The sequence below is a fragment of the Poecile atricapillus genome, chromosome 8 (assembly GCF_030490865.1).
Source record: "Poecile atricapillus isolate bPoeAtr1 chromosome 8, bPoeAtr1.hap1, whole genome shotgun sequence".
Classification (NCBI taxonomy): domain Eukaryota; kingdom Metazoa; phylum Chordata; class Aves; order Passeriformes; family Paridae; genus Poecile; species Poecile atricapillus.
Genome location: NC_081256.1, coordinates 11,543,834 through 11,565,042, shown reverse-complemented (window position 1 = coordinate 11,565,042; position 21,209 = coordinate 11,543,834). Strand labels below are relative to the sequence as shown.

At 43.3% G+C, this 21,209-nt stretch overlaps 2 protein-coding genes and 1 long non-coding RNA gene across 11 annotated transcripts in view; 1 reads left to right on the top strand and 2 right to left on the bottom strand.

Annotated features, from left to right (window-relative positions):
- Positions 1 to 3,060, bottom strand: part of AGFG1 (ArfGAP with FG repeats 1) — a 37,097-nt gene extending 34,037 nt beyond the window's left edge. For 2 of the 9 annotated variants that reach the window (XM_058843908.1, XM_058843914.1), the window contains exon 1: positions 1,757 to 3,052. In XM_058843908.1, coding sequence (XP_058699891.1) covers positions 1,757 to 1,923 — 167 coding nt within the window. In that variant the 5' untranslated portion in view covers positions 1,924 to 3,052. Of the gene's footprint in view, positions 1 to 1,752 lie in introns of all 9 variants that reach the window. The other 7 variants (XM_058843910.1, XM_058843909.1, XM_058843911.1 and 4 more) reach the window with 7 other exon arrangements.
- LOC131581534 (uncharacterized) lies at positions 1,744 to 13,538 on the top strand. The gene is made up of 3 exons (XR_009278107.1): positions 1,744 to 1,884; positions 6,299 to 6,382; positions 9,938 to 13,538. It is a non-coding gene; the product is annotated as an uncharacterized LOC131581534 (long non-coding RNA).
- Positions 13,539 to 16,009: 2,471 nt separating this feature from the next.
- MRPL44 (mitochondrial ribosomal protein L44) lies at positions 16,010 to 19,572 on the bottom strand. Its single transcript, XM_058843925.1, has 4 exons — positions 19,370 to 19,572; positions 18,589 to 19,057; positions 17,530 to 17,708; positions 16,010 to 16,343 (listed from the first exon to the last, which is right to left on the bottom strand). Exons 1-4 carry the CDS (start codon positions 19,555 to 19,557, stop codon positions 16,172 to 16,174), a joined length of 1,008 nt encoding a protein of 335 aa, XP_058699908.1. The 5' UTR covers positions 19,558 to 19,572; the 3' UTR covers positions 16,010 to 16,171.
- Positions 19,573 to 21,209: the final 1,637 nt, after the last annotated feature.

Below are 21,209 nucleotides of genomic sequence, written 5' to 3'. Positions count from 1 at the left end.
GCTTATGAGCTGCTTCACTGCCTGTACATCCTTTTGGTTGCTATAAATTGGACTATCCACTTTGGTAGTCCATACCTCCAAGCCAACAAATAAAAGGAACAGACTCTTCTGAACCCACTCTAAGCATTTCCACAGCATTCACCATATATTTATCTATTAAGGTTAAGAAGCCTGAAAAATAAAGACAAACGCCCTCATGGTGCAGCTTTATCATGCTGTCAGTTTAACCCAGCAAGAACATGTGCAACCATTAAATAAGCTCAGTGCAGTAACTTAAAATAGTTTCACATGCCAGCACAAATAACAGTTTGCTAAGAGAGCAAACAATAGCCAGAGCTGGCTGATTGAGTGGCATGTATGTGTGAGAAACCAGTCTCTTTTTAATTTCACAACCTAAATGTATTTAATGTGTTTTCTGTATTTGCATCAAGTCTGTTCAGAAGCCTAAGTAAAGCAGAAGTAAAAGAACTGCAAGTTTAATTTAGCTGTCTATTAGTATAAAAGGCAGTTTGTTCCATGTAAATACAGCAAATAACTAATGTATTTGCTTTGTTTTGCATTTTAACATAATTACCAACTTTGTTCTAAAACACCAGACCTTACTTGGAAGGGCTGTTTGGGGTAGTAAGGGGACAGAAATTAGTTCAGACTCCTGAACGCCTTTTTGAACTCAAACCCTTAGAAACACCAATCTGTGTCCTTCGACATACTATTTATTATTTCTTTGGTTACTCTTTGATTCTGCCCCATTCCCTTAGCACAAAGCTACAGAATCATGTAAAAGCAAACAGCTATAGCTAAGCAGACAGCAGGGTGTTCCCCAAAAATTATGGATATGTGACTGAAATCCACAACTGACTGACTTCAACTCTTAGTTTCATACACACTATCTCTGAGGAGGATGGGTGGAAAAGGGAGGAGTAGTGGGGAGGCCCATAAAGGAATGAGGAACAGGAAAAATGCAATCACTTTATCAGAGCCAATCCCTTTCCAAGGTTTATATATATGTAGTTTGTAGAAAATAGTCGATATAAAGGGGAAAAAACCCAACCACCTTCTACTTTTCTGATCAAGTTTCCTCTGAAACCATTGGGGCTGGAGTTTATTGACTGAGACAGAGCTTGAAGAGTTGTCCTACAAACTACCACCAAGCAGAACTCAAAGCACATGAAACTATGCTGGTGGTTTAACTTAACGTTAAAGTAATATTTGTAAACGTATTCACGGCAGGGGCTTAGTATCCCCGCATCTTCAAGGCTGTCATGACAGTGAACTGCTCAGCCACGTGCCCCTTCGCTTTCCACAAGTATCGTCGCGCACTTGTTTAATTAGCCACCCCTCCGACACGTCCGTGGGGTGGTGGTGCTCCAGCTTCCCGTACGCGCTCCCCCTACGTGCCGGAAAAACCTCCCCAGGATCATCTCCGGCCCGCGGGGCTGCCGTCCGCCCCAGCCCCTCACACCCCGCCAGCGGCCGCCACCTCCGCACTGGGGGCTCCGACGGGGATTTCCAGCGAACGCGCCCGGGAAGCCTCCCGATGGCCTTCCCTTCCCTTCCCCGGGAGAGCCCCCCGCCCGCTGCCCTCCGACGTGGCCAAGCCGGCAGCAGGAAAGGCGAGCGGCGGCGCTGCGAGACCCGCGGCGAGGCTGCACCGCCCGGCCGCCGCCGCCCTGCGGACGCGTCCCCCGGCGGCCGGGGGCGGAGGTCACCGGTGCCGGGGGGATGGAGCCGGCGGTCCCCGCCCGCACTCACTCACAGGATGCCGGAGCAGGAGGTGCACACGAAGCTGCCCACGGTCATGTCGGTGTAGGTGGGGCCCCGCTGGTCGCAGTCGAAGCACTTGCGGTTGGGCGGGAGGCTGCTCATCTCCCGCAGCAGCTTCAGGTGCTTCTCCTCCTGCTTCCGCTTGGCGCTCGCGGCCATGGCCCCGCCGGCGAGGGACGGCCCGGCACGGCGCCGGGCCCCGCTCACACCCCGGCGGCGGCGGCGCTCCGGGGCTCGGCCGGCGGGAGAGGGGCCGGGCGGGCGGCGGGGTGAGGGGAAGACAGGGGAGGAAGGGGCGGGGAGCGCACAACCGGCGCCTGCCTGCGGGCCCGTGCGGGAGCGCGGTGGTCGCTGACGCGGACCGGCGGCCCCACGAGGGAGGGAGCGGGCGGGGGCCGCGGCTCGGGAGAAGCAGCGGCGACAGCGGCGGCACCGGGCCCGGGGCGGCGGAATGACGAGCCCAGGCGGAACCTGCGCGACACCTTTATGAGCTCAGCGAGGAGATGGCGGCGGCGGCGGAGCCCTGCGCGCCCGCCGGCTGCAGCGCCCCCTGGCGCATGGGAGGACGCGCTACATCCCCTCCCTCACACCGCGACCCCGGCCCGGGGCGGCGCCTGCGGCGGGGCCGAGTCACCCCGTGTGACCCGGCTGGGAGCGGGGAGAGGGCCGGGGGGTCAGTCCTGTGGAGAATCCCAATGGAAAAATATCAGTAGAAAGGGAGCACATTTAGACTTGTCTCGGGGAGGAGGGGACCGCGTCCCCGCTCAGCGGGGTGCTCGGGGCGGGCCGTTCCCGCACACAGCGGGGTGGGCGGTCCCCGCCGCCCCTCAGCCCCCTGTGGGCTCAGGCCGGCTGGGGAGAGCGGGAGGTGCTCCGTGAAAGAATGAGCACCTGCCTCGTCCCCACCCCAGCGCTGCCCGTATCCCTCCGTATCCCAAAAGACTGGAAATTGAGTCACGGAGCGTGGCGAGGGCGGAGACGCTCCGGTCCCGTCAGGGGCTTTACTCCCGTCCCAGCTCGGGTGCCCGGGGGTCCTGGCGGCGGGGAGCACCCGGGGGACGGGCTGGTGGCCCAGGTTCCTTGAGGATCGTCAGTGCAGATTGCAGCAGGCAGCGGATTTGTGGGGAGAACACCCCACGGGGTCTGGCTTTCTTGGGACAGAGGTGAGAAATAAACAGTTTTCCTTTGGGAATTTGGTGTCCGGCTGGCCGTTCCCCCATCAGGGGAGAGAACAGAGCCAGCAGTCACGTACATCTGGTACCCGAGAGGAAACCGCAATCAGTCCCCTCAAAGTTGCCTAAAGGAGTACTTTTCAACAGTGTGCGAAATCAATGTAAAAAAAAAAAAAAAAAAAATAAAAATCAATGCACTTAATATTTTAGTGATTTCATTTACAAAACACTCCAGCAATGTTATATATGATTAAAATCTTTTAAGGTTTAATGATTCCCAGTGCAATGGATTTAGGGTCAAGTTTTGTGCCCCTGACGTCAGTACACATAGGAGCAAGACCTGATCCACTGTATTTTCCTCATAGTTTTAGTTAAAAAATCTAGGACTAGGTGTTCAGCATCAGTAATCTGTCCTTCCTCCTCTTACTTCTCTGGATGTGCTAATTTACATGAGCTAACCAACCAGTTCTACGTTTTAAACACAGAAGGCAATGTTCTAATTTTTTTCCTAGTATGGATGGCAGGAGCCGGTCAAAGTGAAAAATAAACATCACTAAATAATCACCAATGCTTAAGTAGCATTCCTAAGAATAAACAGGAAATATTTCCAGTCTTATAAGGACCAAATTCTCACTGCTTCCTCTAATTTTTCATTTCACTATGAAATGCTGACATTCTTGTTATTCAGAAGGTTTCATTTCTTTTGCCTTTTACAAAACATGCTAACATTGTACCTTTGCCAATGACCTCAATTACCTAAAGCAGATGACCTAAATTTAGAAAAAAAAAAAAAAAACCTGAAGGTTAAAAAACAAGTTTGTTTGGTTTTTTCTTTCCTGGAAAATCCTTTGGAGAGCAGTGATTGGACACACACCTGCTGCAGCAGAGTTGCTTCATGCAGCCAGGTTTTGTTTCAACCAGAGTCAAAGGTGGTTTGTAACTGAAGCTGGAACATGCAGCTTCAACTGCTCGTGTCACGACTGTACTCACGTGAATGTCACACAGGAACAGCTGCTAATAAAAACGACATCACTGTCATTGACATTGTCATTGTCAGTAAAATGTGGAACTGAGCTCTCAGGGAAAATCCTAGCACTGTTTAAGTCAATCAGAAAGATCAGTAGGAATCTTATGGCTCCAATTTGTTTTGTGATGAAACAGTTATGTTGTTATTTTGGTGTTTGATAAGCCTGTTGAACCAAGATAGGCTTACATTAGTAAATAAATTATCTGTGTTACCATTACTGTGTTTTCAAAAACACTTCTTGTAAATACCAAGCTTCTCCATTCTATATCTTGTAGAGCAAATTTACCCCAGGAAACTACAAAATGAGACTTCAGGGATGTGTGAGGATACACTGTGTTACAAATGAGATCTGTGAGGTTCAGGTTCTCCTAGACTCTGTGGGCACACCTGCTCCAAACCTTGGGTTCCTACAATCAAGTATCTAAATCTTACCCTCGTGTTTCCCATAGGAACCAGTGCCTAAGGAATACAAGGCCCTGTGTATAACTGTGTGTAACACTTTTAACACATATAGATCTAAAAACTGGCTACAGTAACTTGCAGCCCTGTTTCAACTCCCCACAAGCAATAACATAACTTGCGCTCCTCTTCCACTCCCGTTTTTTCTACTTTTTGCTGCTCACAGCTAGCATTAATTCCCTCAAAGCAGCTGGCCTGTGTTTCCTCTAAATCACTGAAGGAAAATATCCACAAATAATACACATTAATAAAAATACTTCAGTTTTACTCCTTGATTTTTTTTTTCACTATATGTTTTTCTGTTTCTCTATGCTAGAAGCAAAATTTCCTTTCCTGCAGCTTCTCTGTCCAATTTTTTTCTTCATTCTCTCCTAATGACTTCTGCAGTTGGAAATATATTGGCCAGCTGTTTATTCCAGAAGTGCTTAATCCCTGCTGCACCTGCTACATCTTTTAGCATTAAAATTAATTTCTTAACAAGAGGTAAAACAATTATTTTTTATGCTTGCAACATTTCTCTTTACATAAGAAACAGAATTTAATATTCCAGTCGTGGATAATAATATCTGAAAGATGTTGCTTCAGTAAGCTCTTAAATATGGGCCAATGGGGTATAAATTATAATATACAAAAACATAATCTAGAGGATTTATTGTCAGGACTAAAAGAAACAAGAGTCTAAGAATGTACATTTGGGAGATGAATAAGACATTCTCTGTTTGCCACTAGGATTGAGGTCAATAATATCCACTTTAAAGCAATTAACCCAGCAGGATAAGTGACGTGAAAATTATCATGCTGAAAGGCTAATGGGCTATTAAATCCATCTTGCTTCACCACTGATGGGCATACAGAATTAATCCTGGGATTAGGTATATCGGATTGGTGGTAAACTGCTACCTCAATATTTGTATATGAAGGGTTTTCTGAAAATGCTAGGAAAGAACACAGCCAGAATGTTCACTGATATGCTCTATTCAAGGTTCAGTCCACTGAGCATAAATTAGTGTGTCTGTGCCTGGCCTTACTCAAGCAGTAGCTTTTTATTAATGAATAGATACATATTGGTAAGTGATCAGAACAAGGGAAAGTCATAGTAATGGTTATATAAGTCATACAGCCTGTTGACAGTTATTTAAATCTGGACAATTCAATGCAAGAATATGGTCAGACAAATATGATTGAATTACAACATTATCTTTACTTGCAATGCCATTTCCCTTGGACATTTCCCACTCACTGCTGACATTAACATAGTAAAAAAAGGTAAATGATGGAAAGCCCTGCCTTTACCCTTAACAGCTGTGAATAAGAAACTGACCTCACAATAAAGAGGAAGGCACAGTCACATCAGCTTGGGATGTTTGTAATGAACAAGTTAGTGGTCTGTATTTTTTAATGTCATCTTTTATTTGTGTGACATACACCTAATTCATTTGGAGTCATACAGGATAGGAAATTCAGTCACTATATGATTCCCTTCCTGCTTTCTAGATTGGCCAGTGATGTTGAAAGGTTATCAATATTTCAACCTTGCCCCTTTATTTGACACAGTTCTTGAATTTCCACCATGCCTTAAGTGCACAAGATCATGTTCCAGTTTGTAATCACAGACTAGGCAGTGGAAAGAACATGTCTATATACAGTTGCAGTGAAGGCAAAATATCTGTCATAGGAATATCTTGTATGCAAGGCAAATGCATTTAATTTTTAAGTTCATCTTTACATTTATTTTTAGATAATATGCCAATGTTTCTATTTCTGTTTTTTGTTTTGTATTGGTTTATCATTAATCTATAAAACCCTGTAGTTGAATGATGCTTTATAAGCTGACACAGAAATTTTGGTAAAATGATTGTTTTGTGCATCTTTTCAGAGGAACGTGCCAGAGGAGAGTGGAACACTTTAAACCACAGAGTATATTCATATTTGATCCCGTAACAGCAATAGAAATATAATGGTAAGTCATACAATATTTCACATTTGCTGGAGCATCCTGCAGGAATGTTGGCACTATACAAGGCAGCCCAGAGTCTATGGATAGAATAAAGAAGTTGTGGAACTGATATGGGCAAAATGACAAGCATGCAAAAAAACCCAAAAAAACCAGCTTTAGGAGACAGATGTGAAAGACAGAACTCAATGGTGACAAGGTAGTTCAAGTCTTCAACTCTTTTGGTTCTAAATTAGAAGAGGGAGAGAAAGAATCTAAACAGACATCTAAACTCCAACAGCTTCTGTAGTATTTGGCTACATAAAGTACTAAACCAGGAAATGTTCTCCCAACTCTCTGAGCAGGAACAACTTAATTTTCACATTAAAGTTTAAAGACTTAAGTTATTTCTTGACCTATAAATGAGATTTGTGTTTAAAGCCCAATGTATTTTGAAGTTCAATTCTTCAGTACCTTTTCCACTTGATGGTGAGCATTTCCTGCCTGTTTTCTGTAAAACTCCCATGGGAATGAAGAGAGGCCTTTGTTGCTTTCCACTAATGAAACTAAATTATTGATTAGTCAGTCTAATTTGTGGAAACTGCTATTGGTTAGTGCTTCTCTTCAAAGTGCCTTAGATTGGGCAAAAAGAAATACAGGTAATTTCTCAAAGATCTTCAGTGAGGGAAAGAATATTAAAATAGATGGGAGAAACAGCATAATCAGCCAGTGTTCTTTTATTTGCCCACATTTTAAAAAACTCACATCTTCTCCTTCATACTTCCCTAGAATGTTATTTCAATAAACGTTACTTGAGGTCTGATTTGGGGAACATTAGAGTAGAATTAACTGTTCTGAGCAGGTCCTTATGGCAACCCTGAAGCAGTGTCTACAACTGGAGTCTAGAAAACAGTTCTTCTAATTCTCTAAGCAGCCTGATTATATAAAGAATGAAAAAGGACAAAAAGAAAGAAAAAAGATGCAGAGTCACAGTTCCCAAGACAAGACACAAAATACCTGTCATGCACTGCATGATCTGAAACACTGAGATTGTAAATCTGACTCCAATGTAGTAATGTTTGAGTCTTGCCTGATAAACAAAGTTTTGTACACTCCACTGCACAAATCAATGAATATAACAAGTATCAGAATAGCTAAACATCATGAAATCATCCATTTAGACTTGAAATGGGGTGAAAAAAAACACTGAGTAAAAAATCAAGATGGACATAAAAAAAGAAGGAAATATAGGAAATAGAGCTTTTAGATGTCAAACATTCAGCTAGAAGAATACAGAAGATAATCTATGTCATGTGAATTTGGGAAAACTAATTGTTTCAGTCACCCCATTTATGAAAGAGAATACAACTACAAAAGGAAAACAGATTCTATGAACTTTACTGTAATGTTTCTCACTATTTTATTTAAAAATCTGAGATGTTGTCACCAAGATTTTTTTCCATTAATCTTTAAGAATTTGTCTCATTCAAACTGCAGAGAGAAGGGCTTTATGACATAGACATAAACATGACTATGGGCTTTATGACATCTGTTTAGCAATAGCAGATAAAAGTAAAAGCACTAACAAGATACACCACAGGCAAAAAGAGAATGTAGCACAGGCTCCTGCAGCTGAAGTGAGTGGATATGGATAATCCGTGGTAGCTGCAAATACCCTCATAGGGAAGGTTTGCTGCAGGAGAAGCCTAATCTCAGTCCATACATGGGAAAAATAATGCTAAACCTAGTAACGTTTTAGCACTTTCTCTCCATGTCATTTTCTTCAGTAGTACAAATAAAAACCTTCACATTTTTGTTTAGAGTAACTGCTTTAACAAGAAAAATGAAACCCCTGACACTCAGGCCTCTTGTACCCTCTCCTGTGCAGCAAGAGCACCTGCAGTGTCTTGCCTTGAACTGGGTTTAACACTGCAAGCCACACTTATAGTTACAAACAGCTGTAAAAAAATTAATATTTCTTTCAAGAATGCATTCTCTGTTGAAGTGGCAATGACAGACATGTCTCTTGGAAACAATGTGTGGGAATTTCAGCTGAGAAGGTTGATTTTGAAAGCATTTGTCAATTAGAAAAACTCTTTTTTAACTAGGAGATAAAAAAGAGAAATGCTTATCTTCATGTGACTTAACCAAAATGTCTTGACATGAAAAAGAACGGTTTTTCATTACGTGACAGGAATATTTAACACTTACTAATTACATGTTTAAATAAATTTTAAACAAACTAAAAAACAACACAACAAAAACCCAACCATGAAACAACCACCCAAAACAAATTAATAATCAATGGCATGTTGTGCATAGTAACATTCCATGTACTGTGTTTTGGAAATGGGAAAACTGGTGGGGAAAAGGAACCTGACAGTTAAATCATTACAAATAGGGAAACAAAAATATTACAGAAATTGTTAGGGAAGCATAGTATTTCTTATAAAATAGGACTTTTAATGAAGTCTCTTGTAATTGTTAGAGTTTGTAACCCTGTTAGAATAATTTTTAGATCGCTCTTCTCAGTTTACCCCAACTTTCCTAAATTATCAAGATCCACTTTATGACTACACAGAGGTTTAACATCCTGCTTCTCTTTGTATGTGGTTCTTTCAGACCCCAGTGCTTTACTAATGAAGGTCCAATTTTCCAATTGTTCCAGTTTGATGTATTCATAGACAGCTTGTAAATACTTCTCTGAAACCTTCCGGTCCTTGTTCCCCCTGCACGCCCCTCTGTGCCCACAGATATCTGCCCTGCTGCCATGGGAACACGTGCAGGCAGGAGATAGAGGAGATGGAGGAGCTTTTTGCATTGCTGCATACTACAACTTTGCTGATTAGGAATGTAAACACTCATAACTGAAGGAATTTAACCAAATGAACAATTTAAGAGAAAGGCTTCATAGTAATTATTGAAAAGTTTTCATTGATACTGACCTAAGCATTTGCCAGGGTAAACTAATTTTACATTCCTGGACAGAGATCACTGTTCAAACCCACCTGCCTAAAGCCTGCCTTAGCTCTTTCTGTATTTTCTTGCTCTGAAGCACCATGTATTTTGTTTCTTTGCTGCAGCCTCTCAGCATTGCCAGGCAATGCCCACAATTGCCCCTGGTACTCTAGACAGCCAGTGTCATCCCTTAGTATAAAGAAATCCAAATAAACATTTGTCACAGCTCTTTGGAATAACATCTTCATGTATGTATTGTTATGCTTCAAAACTGAAAATTATCTTGAAGCAAAAAATTATTCCTTGCAGGTTTCAAAAATTAGCTAGCAAGAGTCAGATAACTCAGCAGTGTGTACTGTCACTAGCAACAAATCCTTTCTGCAACAAGGGGGATTTTCACTAAAGGAAAATTTTGAAGCTTATTCCAAATTTTATCAAACTTTGGTTTTTTTTGTTGTTATAATTTAATCGCTGATGTTTTTGGTTACTAGGAAATTATGAGTATAGTACTCCAATCAAGGAAGAAAAATGTTCAAACTTATTTTTAAATACCCTATTTTTATATATGAGATCAACCAAATTTAACCTGATCCACGATCATCTCCTAAACACTTGATCTTACAGCTGAGCTTGCAGTGGGCAGTTGGAATAACCAAGGAACTAACTGGCTTGAAAGAGAACTTTCAAAGAAATAAACTGTGAAATAAATAACCTAATTCTGAAACCTGGGAATAATCAACCATTTGCTACTGATTTAGATTTCCATGAACTTCAGCAGTCTGGCCTGCTGCTCATGCAGCAGAGAGCCTGAATCAAGGAAATCCTCACAAACTTCTCTTGGACATCGTGCCTGCAGCCACAGGACACTGTCAAAGCAGATTTGCAGCAGCTGGGAAAAAAATGTGCAAGGCTGTGGGTCTTGAAGTGAAACTGGATGGGTGTGGGCATCTAAGTTCCTTCTAAAGCAATCATAGCAGCAGTAGAAGCAATAATGAATTGCCATGGGGGGGATCTTCTAAGTGTCAATATGAATGTCATCCTTTTTTTTCCTTCTCCAATTGTTGTCTCATTGCCTGATGGCCACAGGTTGTTGAAAACTGCCTGACTGAAAACGTGCTGAAATAGCATAACATGATATTTGAGACAGAAATTAAGTATTTAACATATATTTTTACTGCAAAAGAAGCATGAAAGAAAACTAAACTATGCTCTCATATTATAAACAGAAAATGACAGGGGAATCATTCAAATCTAAACCCATCATCTCCCTAGCAAAGCAAACCTAATCAAATTATAAAAGTAGCTCTCCCAAGCGCATTGCCACAGTGGTTGCTCGATCAGAAAGTCTGTGTAATGGAATAGGAAACCTTCAGACACGCTTTTAGATTAAGCAACTGTGTTTTTCCTGATGGAGTACAAAAAAAAAAAAAATTATAAACATTTCCAGTTCCCATCACTTGAAATTAAAGAGAATAATTTACATTCAACTAGCTCAACTAATGAAGCAATTTTCTCTCTGAACTTTTTTCCTTCTTAAACATTCTCTGATATTGGACTCATTTTCACAAATTGTTTTGTTCTGTTGTCAACCTAAACCCTGATATTTTTGCCAGTAACTTAGAGGATAAAGCTGTGCCTCCTAGTGCTACTGAAATAACCACTAAAGTAACTGCATTTCTTTATTTAACCACCGGAACTTTTAGACAAATCCTTGCCCTCTGGTGGTGGGAATGCTTCCCCTGGTTAATCCTCCTCTGACATGACTAATTCTGGGACACTTCCTTAGTTTCAACAGTATTTTCTTAATTTTGCAGAACTCCCTCTGTGCAGGAGACATTCCACAAGAACAGGTTTCAGAATGCTATCTCTGAACTCCAATTACTCTGAATTTTCTCTTAGGTTTAGGCCTACTGTGGGCAGTGGTGCTCCACCCATGTGTCTCCTTCAGTCTCAAGGAAAGCACACTGATTTTTCACTCCACTTGGCTTCATTGTTAGACTAGCAATATCCCCTGCATTACCTCAGAGATATTAATCCCAAATCTGAATATGCCCCCACAAATTCACTGTCTCAACATGGCAGTGGGTCTGTCCTCACTTACTACCTGCTGTGTGGCATCATTCTCTAGAAATGGTCAAATAAGTGAGAGCAGAACATTTTAAAACTTCAAAACTTCATAACTTCAGAAACTCATCTCCTATACCAGTAACAAATATTTAATTGCTCCCTTCTCTAAGGTTGAAAAATTGCCAGGGGCGCTTTTCCTTACCACCCAAGTGCACGGCACGGCCTACAAAAAGCCACACATACACTGGCATTGACAAACTGAAGATTTGATTCAATATTTGGCTAAATATGTGGGAATCGTGAAACTATGGAAGCTCTTGCCAGAAGCAAAGGACTACAGCTCACATTGTCTCCTGAAACAACTTGTAATGAACAGCATTAATGTTCTCTGAAGGTGGATATTGAAACATTGTTTCAGAATGTTTTTGGGTTTTTTTGCAAGTTGCAAACTTTTAGCATTCAGAAATGCTACAAAAACATTGGACAGGTAATTTACATTACATTGAAAATAACATTTTTAATAGAAACACCTACCTACTGATTCATTTTGGTTTCCTATATAAAGTAACAAAATTAGGTGCTTTAAACCAAAATGGTGCCTTCAGGACAAAGAGTACTAAACTAAAAAGGTCAGGTAACAACTAATCTAAAAGTTACTCAAGTTAGAAAAACAAATGTTGCTCTGATTTATACAAGCATCCCAGACTAATTAAGAGAAAACACTGGACGGCAGAGCTATTGAGATGCCCCTTAAAGGGGAGCTCTTAAGCACCTTCAAAACTCAATGAAATTTTAATCTTATTGGAATTAAATGCAAAATTCCTCCAACATCAATAAAATCAAGATTTCTTCTGATAAAGAACATTGGTATAAGTGAGTACAACTGGCAATGAACAGTTGCAGAGGTAAAGAATAAATTTTAATTTCCAGATCAGAAAAGTAAGGTTCTGTAATTGTCCCCAGATTGAGCAACAGGAGCAAAAGATTTAATGTGTCCAAAATAAACACTTGATTATAAACCTGTAAGTTCAAGAGCACAGTGCCCAGCACAGCTGCCACAGACTGGCAGAAACATTACACTTATTACACAGAAATAGAAAGGGATGATAATATTTACCTTCTTCCTAGAGCTACCCTTTTCCCAAAGAAGAGCAGCTGTTTTTATGTGCACCACAAAGAGCTACATTGCAGTGTGCCTGTGATTTAGTAATCACCAAGAGGCTTCAAAAATGCTCTGATTCTGTAACACAGAGCAGCTGTTCCCACTCTGCAGCATCAAACTACCACACAGCTATTTACTGACCAACTGGTGAGCACTGGATCTTTAGTTTCTTAGTCAAGCTGAAATGGGAAAAATACAAAACTAGTGCCATTACATCTGGGGAACTGATTTGGAAGCCAATCTGTCCTTATTGAGAAGTGTTTGCTTCTTGACACTAAATGCATCTCTCAATATTAAACTTCAAAGCTCTGATGTAAGAGAACCCAAGTAGTTCAGAGCCTCTTTAAAGTTACGGCAGCACTCAGTAAAATTAAGGACAAGGAAAAGTAGGGCACTTCTTATGTTCCTGTACTGCATCATTCCCTCCCTCTGCCCTGTAAAACACAATGACAACACACCTTTTGATGTTTTGAATTCTTCATGGCTTTGTATGGCAGCATAACACCAGAGCACCTAATTTAAATTTTTGATTTATCATAAAACCCACGAGATTGTTATAAGAAATAAAAAATAAATGTCATAAACCAGTAAAAGTTTTTACTTTTCACCAGCAATTTCAAACTCTGAATTAACAAAGAGATAACTATGAAATGATTGTGTTTTCATCCCCTGTCTTTAAGTCACAGCAACAATTAATACAGTTATTCCTGGACTTTTTTTTTTTTTTTAATTAAGAGAAAATTGCAGGAAAACATCTGGTTATTGTAACCAGAAGCTGCAGTTGAAAGCAAGGAGACAGAACTGGGTGATCAGTCACATCACTGAACTGCTGATACACAGGAGCAAAGGCACAAACTGAGAACAGAAGCAACTTAACAACAGTGCATGAAAGCATGTTAAGAAGTTTTTCTCCAATTACTTAGCTGGTACCAATAGAATAGAACTTCTCTTACCTTTCTCAAAATAAAATTGCTTTTACAACACTTAAAAAAAAAACCAGAAAGAAAACAAAGGATGTAGATGACAGAAACAGAGTAATCCAAGACCATTCACACACTAGATTTATCTAACATTTGGAGAAACAGCAAGTCTAGGTTACTAGTGTTTCCTACTGTTTAGTGAGTTTACAAATGTAGTTTTTGTAACAATAATCGAGTTCTTTAATGGGTTGCAAGAATAAACTGTCCTGATTCCTTTCTGTCAGTCATTATTGACACTCTGCTCAATTGTCTCTCTGAAAGAGAAATAAAACCTGATTATGAAAGGAACAACCACAGGGAGACATAAATGCACTCCAACTCAGCACCAGTGCAAGCAGGTCACAAAGCACTTTCAGACAAAACTGCCATGGAATATCATGAACAATGTTTCTGAGCTGCCATTTTCACCACACTTTGTAGGTCAGACAAATCTTTTAATTATGCTATGGTTTATGGCTATTGATTCAAAAAACAAGGCAAAAGGTTAGCAATCCGAAGTATGTAAATCATCCCACTAGTACAGCTGTAAATCCTGAAATATATGTTGAGTGTCAGAACTTAAAGTGCAGATACCACATAAAATGCTTTTCCAACGTTTAGAAACTTGAAAATAGGACACACATTCTTATAAAAACTCCCTTTTCATACTTCTATCAAAACTCGGTCCTTTCTTTCCATGTCCCTAAAGTGTCTTTTCATTTGATCTCAATATATTCCATACATGTGCCATACAGTAAATTGATTTGTCTTGCATGCATCACTCAGCTTTAACCAGCACAGTATTCAGTAATTCACTTCTCCTAGGATTTACACCCACATTCCAAACTATAAAGCCAAAGGAAGCAGATCTTAATTGTTTTTAAAGGTAAACTAACTGAAATTTGCTTCTCCATCTCAAAATACATAAATATGTAAATAAAAGCAGTAGATAACTTCAGCTGTAAAAAACCCACCTTCACTATTGTCCTTTTAAAATAGGTAAAGAGCAACAATCTCTTCTGGAAACTAAAAATAGCATGAGTAATTTTACCATCTTTTCACATTTTGCTCTTATTCCCCTGGAATATAGTGACCTTATTGGCTTTGCTTATGTAAGTGGTAATAGATTGCCTAGATGGAATTTTTCATTTAACACAAGCAATTTGTATGCATATTTTATGCTGGGCTGATCTTTCTGCCCTCCTTTTTGTATCCAGCTCTCACTTGTGTGACTTCTCAGCCAGAGGCAGCAGGAAGGTCTCACTGCTCTCCAGCTACATCAGTGTTTGACACCGGGTGAGATGCAGGGCACAGAGTGCTGGAGACACTCAGGGGTCACACAGACTCCTCCTGCCTAAGAACCCCAATAAATCTGCTTCCACTGACAGAGCTAGCACTCACTGCCACAGCACAGACCTGCCCAGCAGCTTTGGGCCAGGACCTTTGGCTGAAAAAGTGTCCTCCCCTAAATGGATCTGGTGGGCCAAAGGCAAAGGATGTGTTGCCATGGGCAGCACTATCAAACTTGGATGAATGGCTACTGACCTGATTCTCCCCCTCCTTTTAGTGAAGGCACATTCAGTTACCCGGTATCTTCCTCTACAATGAGTTCTCATAATGGCATAAAGTGGGAAACCCTTCCTGAATAACTGTTCTACATCCAGCCTCTTCCTTGCAGGGCTCAGACAAGTTTGTAATAGACTCTCACTCATTTTTTAAGAAAATTATTCCAAAAGATCCGCAGTTCTCACACATCTGTTGCCCTCTGGTAGGCATGCTGAGTTTCTATGACATTTAACAGAAAAGTCATGCAGGTACCTGAGTTATTCCTAAATGTCTGTCCATGCACTTCGAGTTACACTAAAACAGCTACAGATGCTGCCAACAAAACAAACCCTGGTTTCACTGAATCCAATACTCCAGTCATGGCACTGCTTAAATGAAAGTACATGGACTAAATTGGAAAAGTACCAAAAAGAGAAAAAAACAAAAAGCTTATCTTACAGCCTATCATGAAATCATGTTCTCCAGTTTCTTTAGGTTCAGGCCTTCATGATCCTTATTTTCACTTATTTCTCATTTTGAAATGCAGGCATTTTTATAAATTTTAAAAATCTTTCAGAGTGTGCTCCAACAATAGAAACCAATGTGCATGGCAAACAAAATTTGGATAAAAGCAGTGAGACCTCAAAAGTTTGAATCCCCAACAGTGTCAGGATCATCATCACACCTGATGTTTTCACAAGGTGAAGGATATATCAGTCCAGATACAATCCAAAGGCTGATGTTACGTACATTAATTCAACTCAGCTTCCTAACAATCCTCTCCAAACAATCTCCAAGGAAGTATTCATGAAAGCCGTTTCTCTACAGTGAGACTTTGTCACAGGTCATTAAACATCACTAAAATGGTCTCCTGTGATGTACAGAAAAAACTTCTCAGCCAAAAGGCAAAAATTCAGATTAAGGGCATTTTTGTTACATTTAGGAAAATGAGCAAACATTAAACATTGTGCAAAAGAAAAATGCTTTATTTAACACCATATATGATTTGGAAGTTTCAAGCACTGAAGACCAAAAAAATGAACTGTATTTTGCTTTTCCAAATACACCTATATTCAGCATGGAAGCCATTGATTTTTAAGATACACCAGAAATGTCTTTTAGCATCTAGTTACTGCTGACTGCCTTTTCAGCTGCCAATTCTTGTTTGGGTTTTGAGTAATCCCAAGGTCTCCTGTTCTCTGTGTATCCATAGAGCTTCCGCAGTGCCACGCGTGCAGCCTCCTCCTCTGCAGCCAGCAGTGTTTCACCAGGGCCTTCAGCTAAAATCTTCTTATCACTTGGGGGAAAAAAAACAAAGTTACAACCATTTCCATCATGAAACCCTGAGCACTGCTGTGTACCATGAATAAAACAGACTGTTTTTTTCTCCAATATCTGTGAACACTGATTTCTATATACATACAATGGAAACATTTCTGTTGGTCTTTCCTGCAAAGATAAGTAATTGTATATTCAGTAATGGAAACTCAGATCAGAAATGTGTCCATTCCCTGAAAGAACACCACTCTGTTCATTTAGGTTCCTAACACAGCACTGATTCTTTACAGCACTTAATTTGCTAGCCCTGATAAAAATGTGCAAATTTGTTACTCTGGTTAGCTTAAACAGGAACTGAAGTGCTTTTATCTTTTCTCCTCCCCTGGTAAGGAAGCATTTCAAACTGCTTCAAAAGGACTGACAGAGAAGCTTTCTCTGTTATGAATGATGTGCCCATGTCTGACAAACACCTATGGGCACTAAATAGGAGCAGTTCATGAAGGTACACCAGGGATTCCAGAAGAGAAACAATTAAAGTTCCTTTCCTTTTTATAAGATACATCTTATAAGGTACAGAAACCAAAGCAGGGTAAAGCAGAACAAGTTAAGGCAGCCTTCCCATGAGTTGATCTGCAGCTCCTTTAGGAAAGCAGCAGTGATGTGGATTCTGTCCTGCCCCACAGGAACAATGGGACTGAGACAAGCACTGATCCAACACAAATGCACCAGGGACAACTGGCACTTCCTAAGTCCTGCCTGGACACAGACACTCCTATGGTCCACTGTACAGTGCTGCTGATTTAAAACTTAAAATCTTCTCTGCAACTTAGAATGAGTCTCTCTTCCATCTCACCTCCTCTGGTGTCTCTTTATGCCTACCTAAGCCCTGGAAACAGCTGTGGCCCTTCCAAAGCCATGCAGTCATGCTGTTCCCAAAGTTCCTGTGTCAGGTCACTCAGAACCCACCCCGGCTCTTTAGTGCACCCTGTTTAGCCTCTGGAATCCTTAATCAGAGACTGTCTATGTATCAGCATAGTGAGCTATGGCCAGTGCTTAAATGGCTCATTTTATATGGGAGTTACTATCAGGTTTCTTTTCTGGAACAACCTGACCAAAAAGCATGTGTAGAAAAGTAAAAGACCATCTTCCCTCCTTCCCACTCCTCCAATTAAATCCATTTAACTTTAAATTAATATTGCACTAACCAGTACAACCCGACAAAGTAGACTGGCAGAACTGTGCTGACTCCCAGCTGCCTGGTAATTCTTGGTTCTGGAGCAGAGATATTCCTCTTGGTCAGTTCTTCCAGAAGTAAGCCCATAGGATTTACAACTTCCCAGATCTCAAACAGGTCTTTTCCAATCAGCTGGGGAATAAAAAAGTCCTAAACAAGAATATTTAGAAGTTACAATTAATGGAGATTCTGGTGTCTCCTAATGAAAATACAATATGAAGAGACAGTAACTGATGATGAATTACTGAAATGAATGATAAAGCTGCCTCAGTGCCCCATCCCAGTGCTCAGAGTCTCCGATTTTGGTTTAGCCACTGACAGACTTGTGCCTGGGGCAAAGTCAGCCCCAGAGCCAGAGAAGGGACAGCTCCAGCCTGAGGGATGAGCTGTGACAGCACAGGAGCTGTGACAGTACAAGGGAATGTGCAAACCCACAGGTCGCACAGGTCGTTCATTTGTTTGGATCACTCTCTTGTCTGTAAACAGCTCCTTGCTCTTACAGACACCTCTCAATGGTCTCCTATCAGAAGGAACATTTTAACAAACACTTCTCTATCACAAAACTAAAAATGAGTGAAAAGGATGACTGAAACAATAGCTGCTAAAACTACTTTGCCACACTGAATTTCAATATAACATTTTTTATGAAGTATCTCCAGGGGCTTGCACTCCTACATGCAAAACCTATGAAATCACCCATTTACATAGAACGGAGTTTTTTAAACTGAAGATATATGAAACCTTACAAGGAATATTTTCATTACATGATAGTATAGTGCATGGAATATAATGCTTTCCCTTTTCAGCAAATATTAATATCACCATCATAAACCAGAAGTATGTGATTTTATGTACTTGATCAGCCTTCTTAATGAAAAAACCCACCAAAATCCCCAACCCCCAAAACCCCAGCTGACCACCACCACCAGACCTCATTGTTAAATTGTCTCATCACAGATATTATGAAACTTCTGCCAACCTCCCTGGATCTCTCTCCATCCAGGTACAAACAAGCATTTAATGAACTTACCCTGACAAAGATCCCGGTTCTCTCGGACCCGCTGCTTTCCAGCAGGGCTCCTATCACAGCCAGGAACGTCCTCTGCAGCACGTCTGGAGGTGCAGGAAAATCCCTGCAAAGCGCCAGGTCCTGTATGGCCAGGTTTTGAGCCACATAAGAGACGAGTTCCTGACTGGTAAGAAAATTAACCAGCGCTTCTATGCCCTTTGCAGGTAGCTCTGGGTAAGCGCCTTCAAAGCACTGCGCCAGGTAAGAGCGGGCGAAGCGCAGCCCTCGCTCCGCCAGTCCGGTGTTGTCCTGGAGCTGAAGAGCGACCGCGTCCTTGTCCAGCCCCAGCTGCCGGCGCCTCGCCTCTTCGCTTTCGATGTAGCAGGGGTTAACAAACGCAGTCTTGAGAAGGTCCAGGGCGAAGTTTTCCTGCACCCGGTGGCTGAAGGCCTGGATCTCCGCGTGGTAATCCCAGTTGGGCTTCTCGGACCTGCGGGCGCGGAAAGGGAGCCAGCTCAAGCACAGAACGCGTTACCTGCCCCGCGCCTCTCGAACGGGCACGAGAAAGGAAATTGATCTTGAATACCAAGCCCAGTATTTAAATCCCTGGGGTCAGACACTGTCGGTTCGGCATTCCCGTCTGCCTGCCCCGTAAAACCCGGGCTACGCCAACCTGCGGAGCTCAACCCATTCTTCTCCAAAATGTGATCAGACCGGGCCTAAACGTTCTGACTTCCCCCTTTTTTGGGGCCGTCGCACCCCTTTTTTCTCCCGAGTCCCGCCCGCCCTTCCCGCCGCTCACCGCCGCTGTGGAGGCGCCTGCAGCCGCTGCAGCTCCAGGTACGCCCGAAGCCACCGCTTCTTTTCGGGGGGCGGCCCGGTGCTGAGCCCGGTACCGAGCCCGGTACCGAGCCCGGTGCCAAGCCCCGTGCCCCGCCCGGCCCCGGCCAGGAGCGGCCGCGCCGCCCGCAGGAGCAGCCGCGCGGCCATGGCGGGTGCGGGCAGGGGCGGCTCCGCCCCGCGGCTTCCGGGCGGAAGCGCTCCCGGCCGGGGCGGGAGAACCGGGCCCGGGCTCGGCGGCCGCTGCCGGACACCCCGGCCCCGGGGACACGGGCAAGCACCGGAGCGGGGCAGGTGCAACGCTGGAGCTGCGGCTTGGGCCGCCGGGGCGTTTCGGGTGAGACCCTCAGGCCGCGGCAGCCCCGCGGTGTGACCGGGGAGCTCGCAGCGGGCCCGGGGCAGCCCCGCGGTGTGACCGGAGAGCTCGCAGCGGGCCCGGGGCAGCCCCGCGGTGTGACCGGGGAGCTCGCAGCGGGCCCTGGGCAGCGGCGCTCGCCGAACGTGCGCCACGGGCGGCCCCCTCACCTTGCAGCGTTGTAAAATCTTTTTTTTTTTTTTTTTTTTTAGTTCCATTCCCACGTGCACGACAAAGTCGGGGTTTTTTGCACTTAGAAGAAGCTTTATTTTTTTTTTTTTCTATCGCCTGTACAGTTCTTTGTACATCTCTCAGCCTTCATTTGCACCATCGGAGTTCTTTCTTACAGTACACTTTCAGTGCAAAGCTCATGGTATAAAACTCATGAAAATGCAGAAAATGTGCAAAGCAGGCCCGGCCCTTTTTATCGTCTTTACTCAAAGACAAAGGCACACGCTTCAACATTCATGGTAAGAAAACATGCACAGCAAACGCCCCGATGTAGTCACAGAACACAGTAAACAAAGCTCAGAAGGAACATACGCCACAGCCCTGCGGGAGAAGCCAAGGAAGCGGCTACAGCAGCGCAACAGCCACACACTGAGCCCACTCTGACTCCACAGCACAGGAAATGGATGAGAGCAGCATTCCTGCAGGCATTTGCAGCACTTGCATCAAAATCCTCAGGCGTTCTCATGCTGCTGCTCCCGCGATCTCCTGTTCTTACCAGGACACTGCGGCACTGCCCCCGTGTGCAGCCCCAGCACCGCCCTGGGTCCCGCTGTGCAGGGCAGTCCTGGCACTGCGGCCTCTGTGCTGCGGGGCAGCCCGGACAGCGCTGAAACAAACCCCGGCTCCTTCTCCTCTGCAGCCGCTGGGCATCACCATCTCTTCACCCCGCTGTGTCCCTCTACATCCCGAACAGAGTCCTGCACAGGGCTCTGGGTGCAGCTGCGCTAAGGAAGGTTCCCTCTGAAGCAGCGCTGGGTGTCACTGCCGGTCTCGCACACTGGCACGATGAGTTGTTCCGAACTGCGGGGGAAGGAGCTGCGGCTGCTGCAGCCGTGCCAAGGACATGAAGGCACCAGCCTGCAGGGAGCTCCCTCAGCAGCCCTGTGACACCACCTACCCAACAGGGTGGAGCACGAGGCTGAGCAGGGAATGCTTAAACTGACCCCGGGATCAGGGCACCCCAGGCTGACCCCCATCCCCACCCCACAGCCCGACACCAGCACCACAACCCGCACGGGGCTGTCACATGTCCACGTGCTGCTTTGGAGCCGTCCAGGCCACTGCTACTACTTACTTCAAAGACTAATAGTTTACATAAATTCTCTTAAAATGATTTTAAACAATGGTTTGGGATTGGGCTTCTTTTGAGAGAGTTTTATTAAAGATACTACACCAAAATCCTGTATTCCATAATATTTTGATCACTCACAGACTA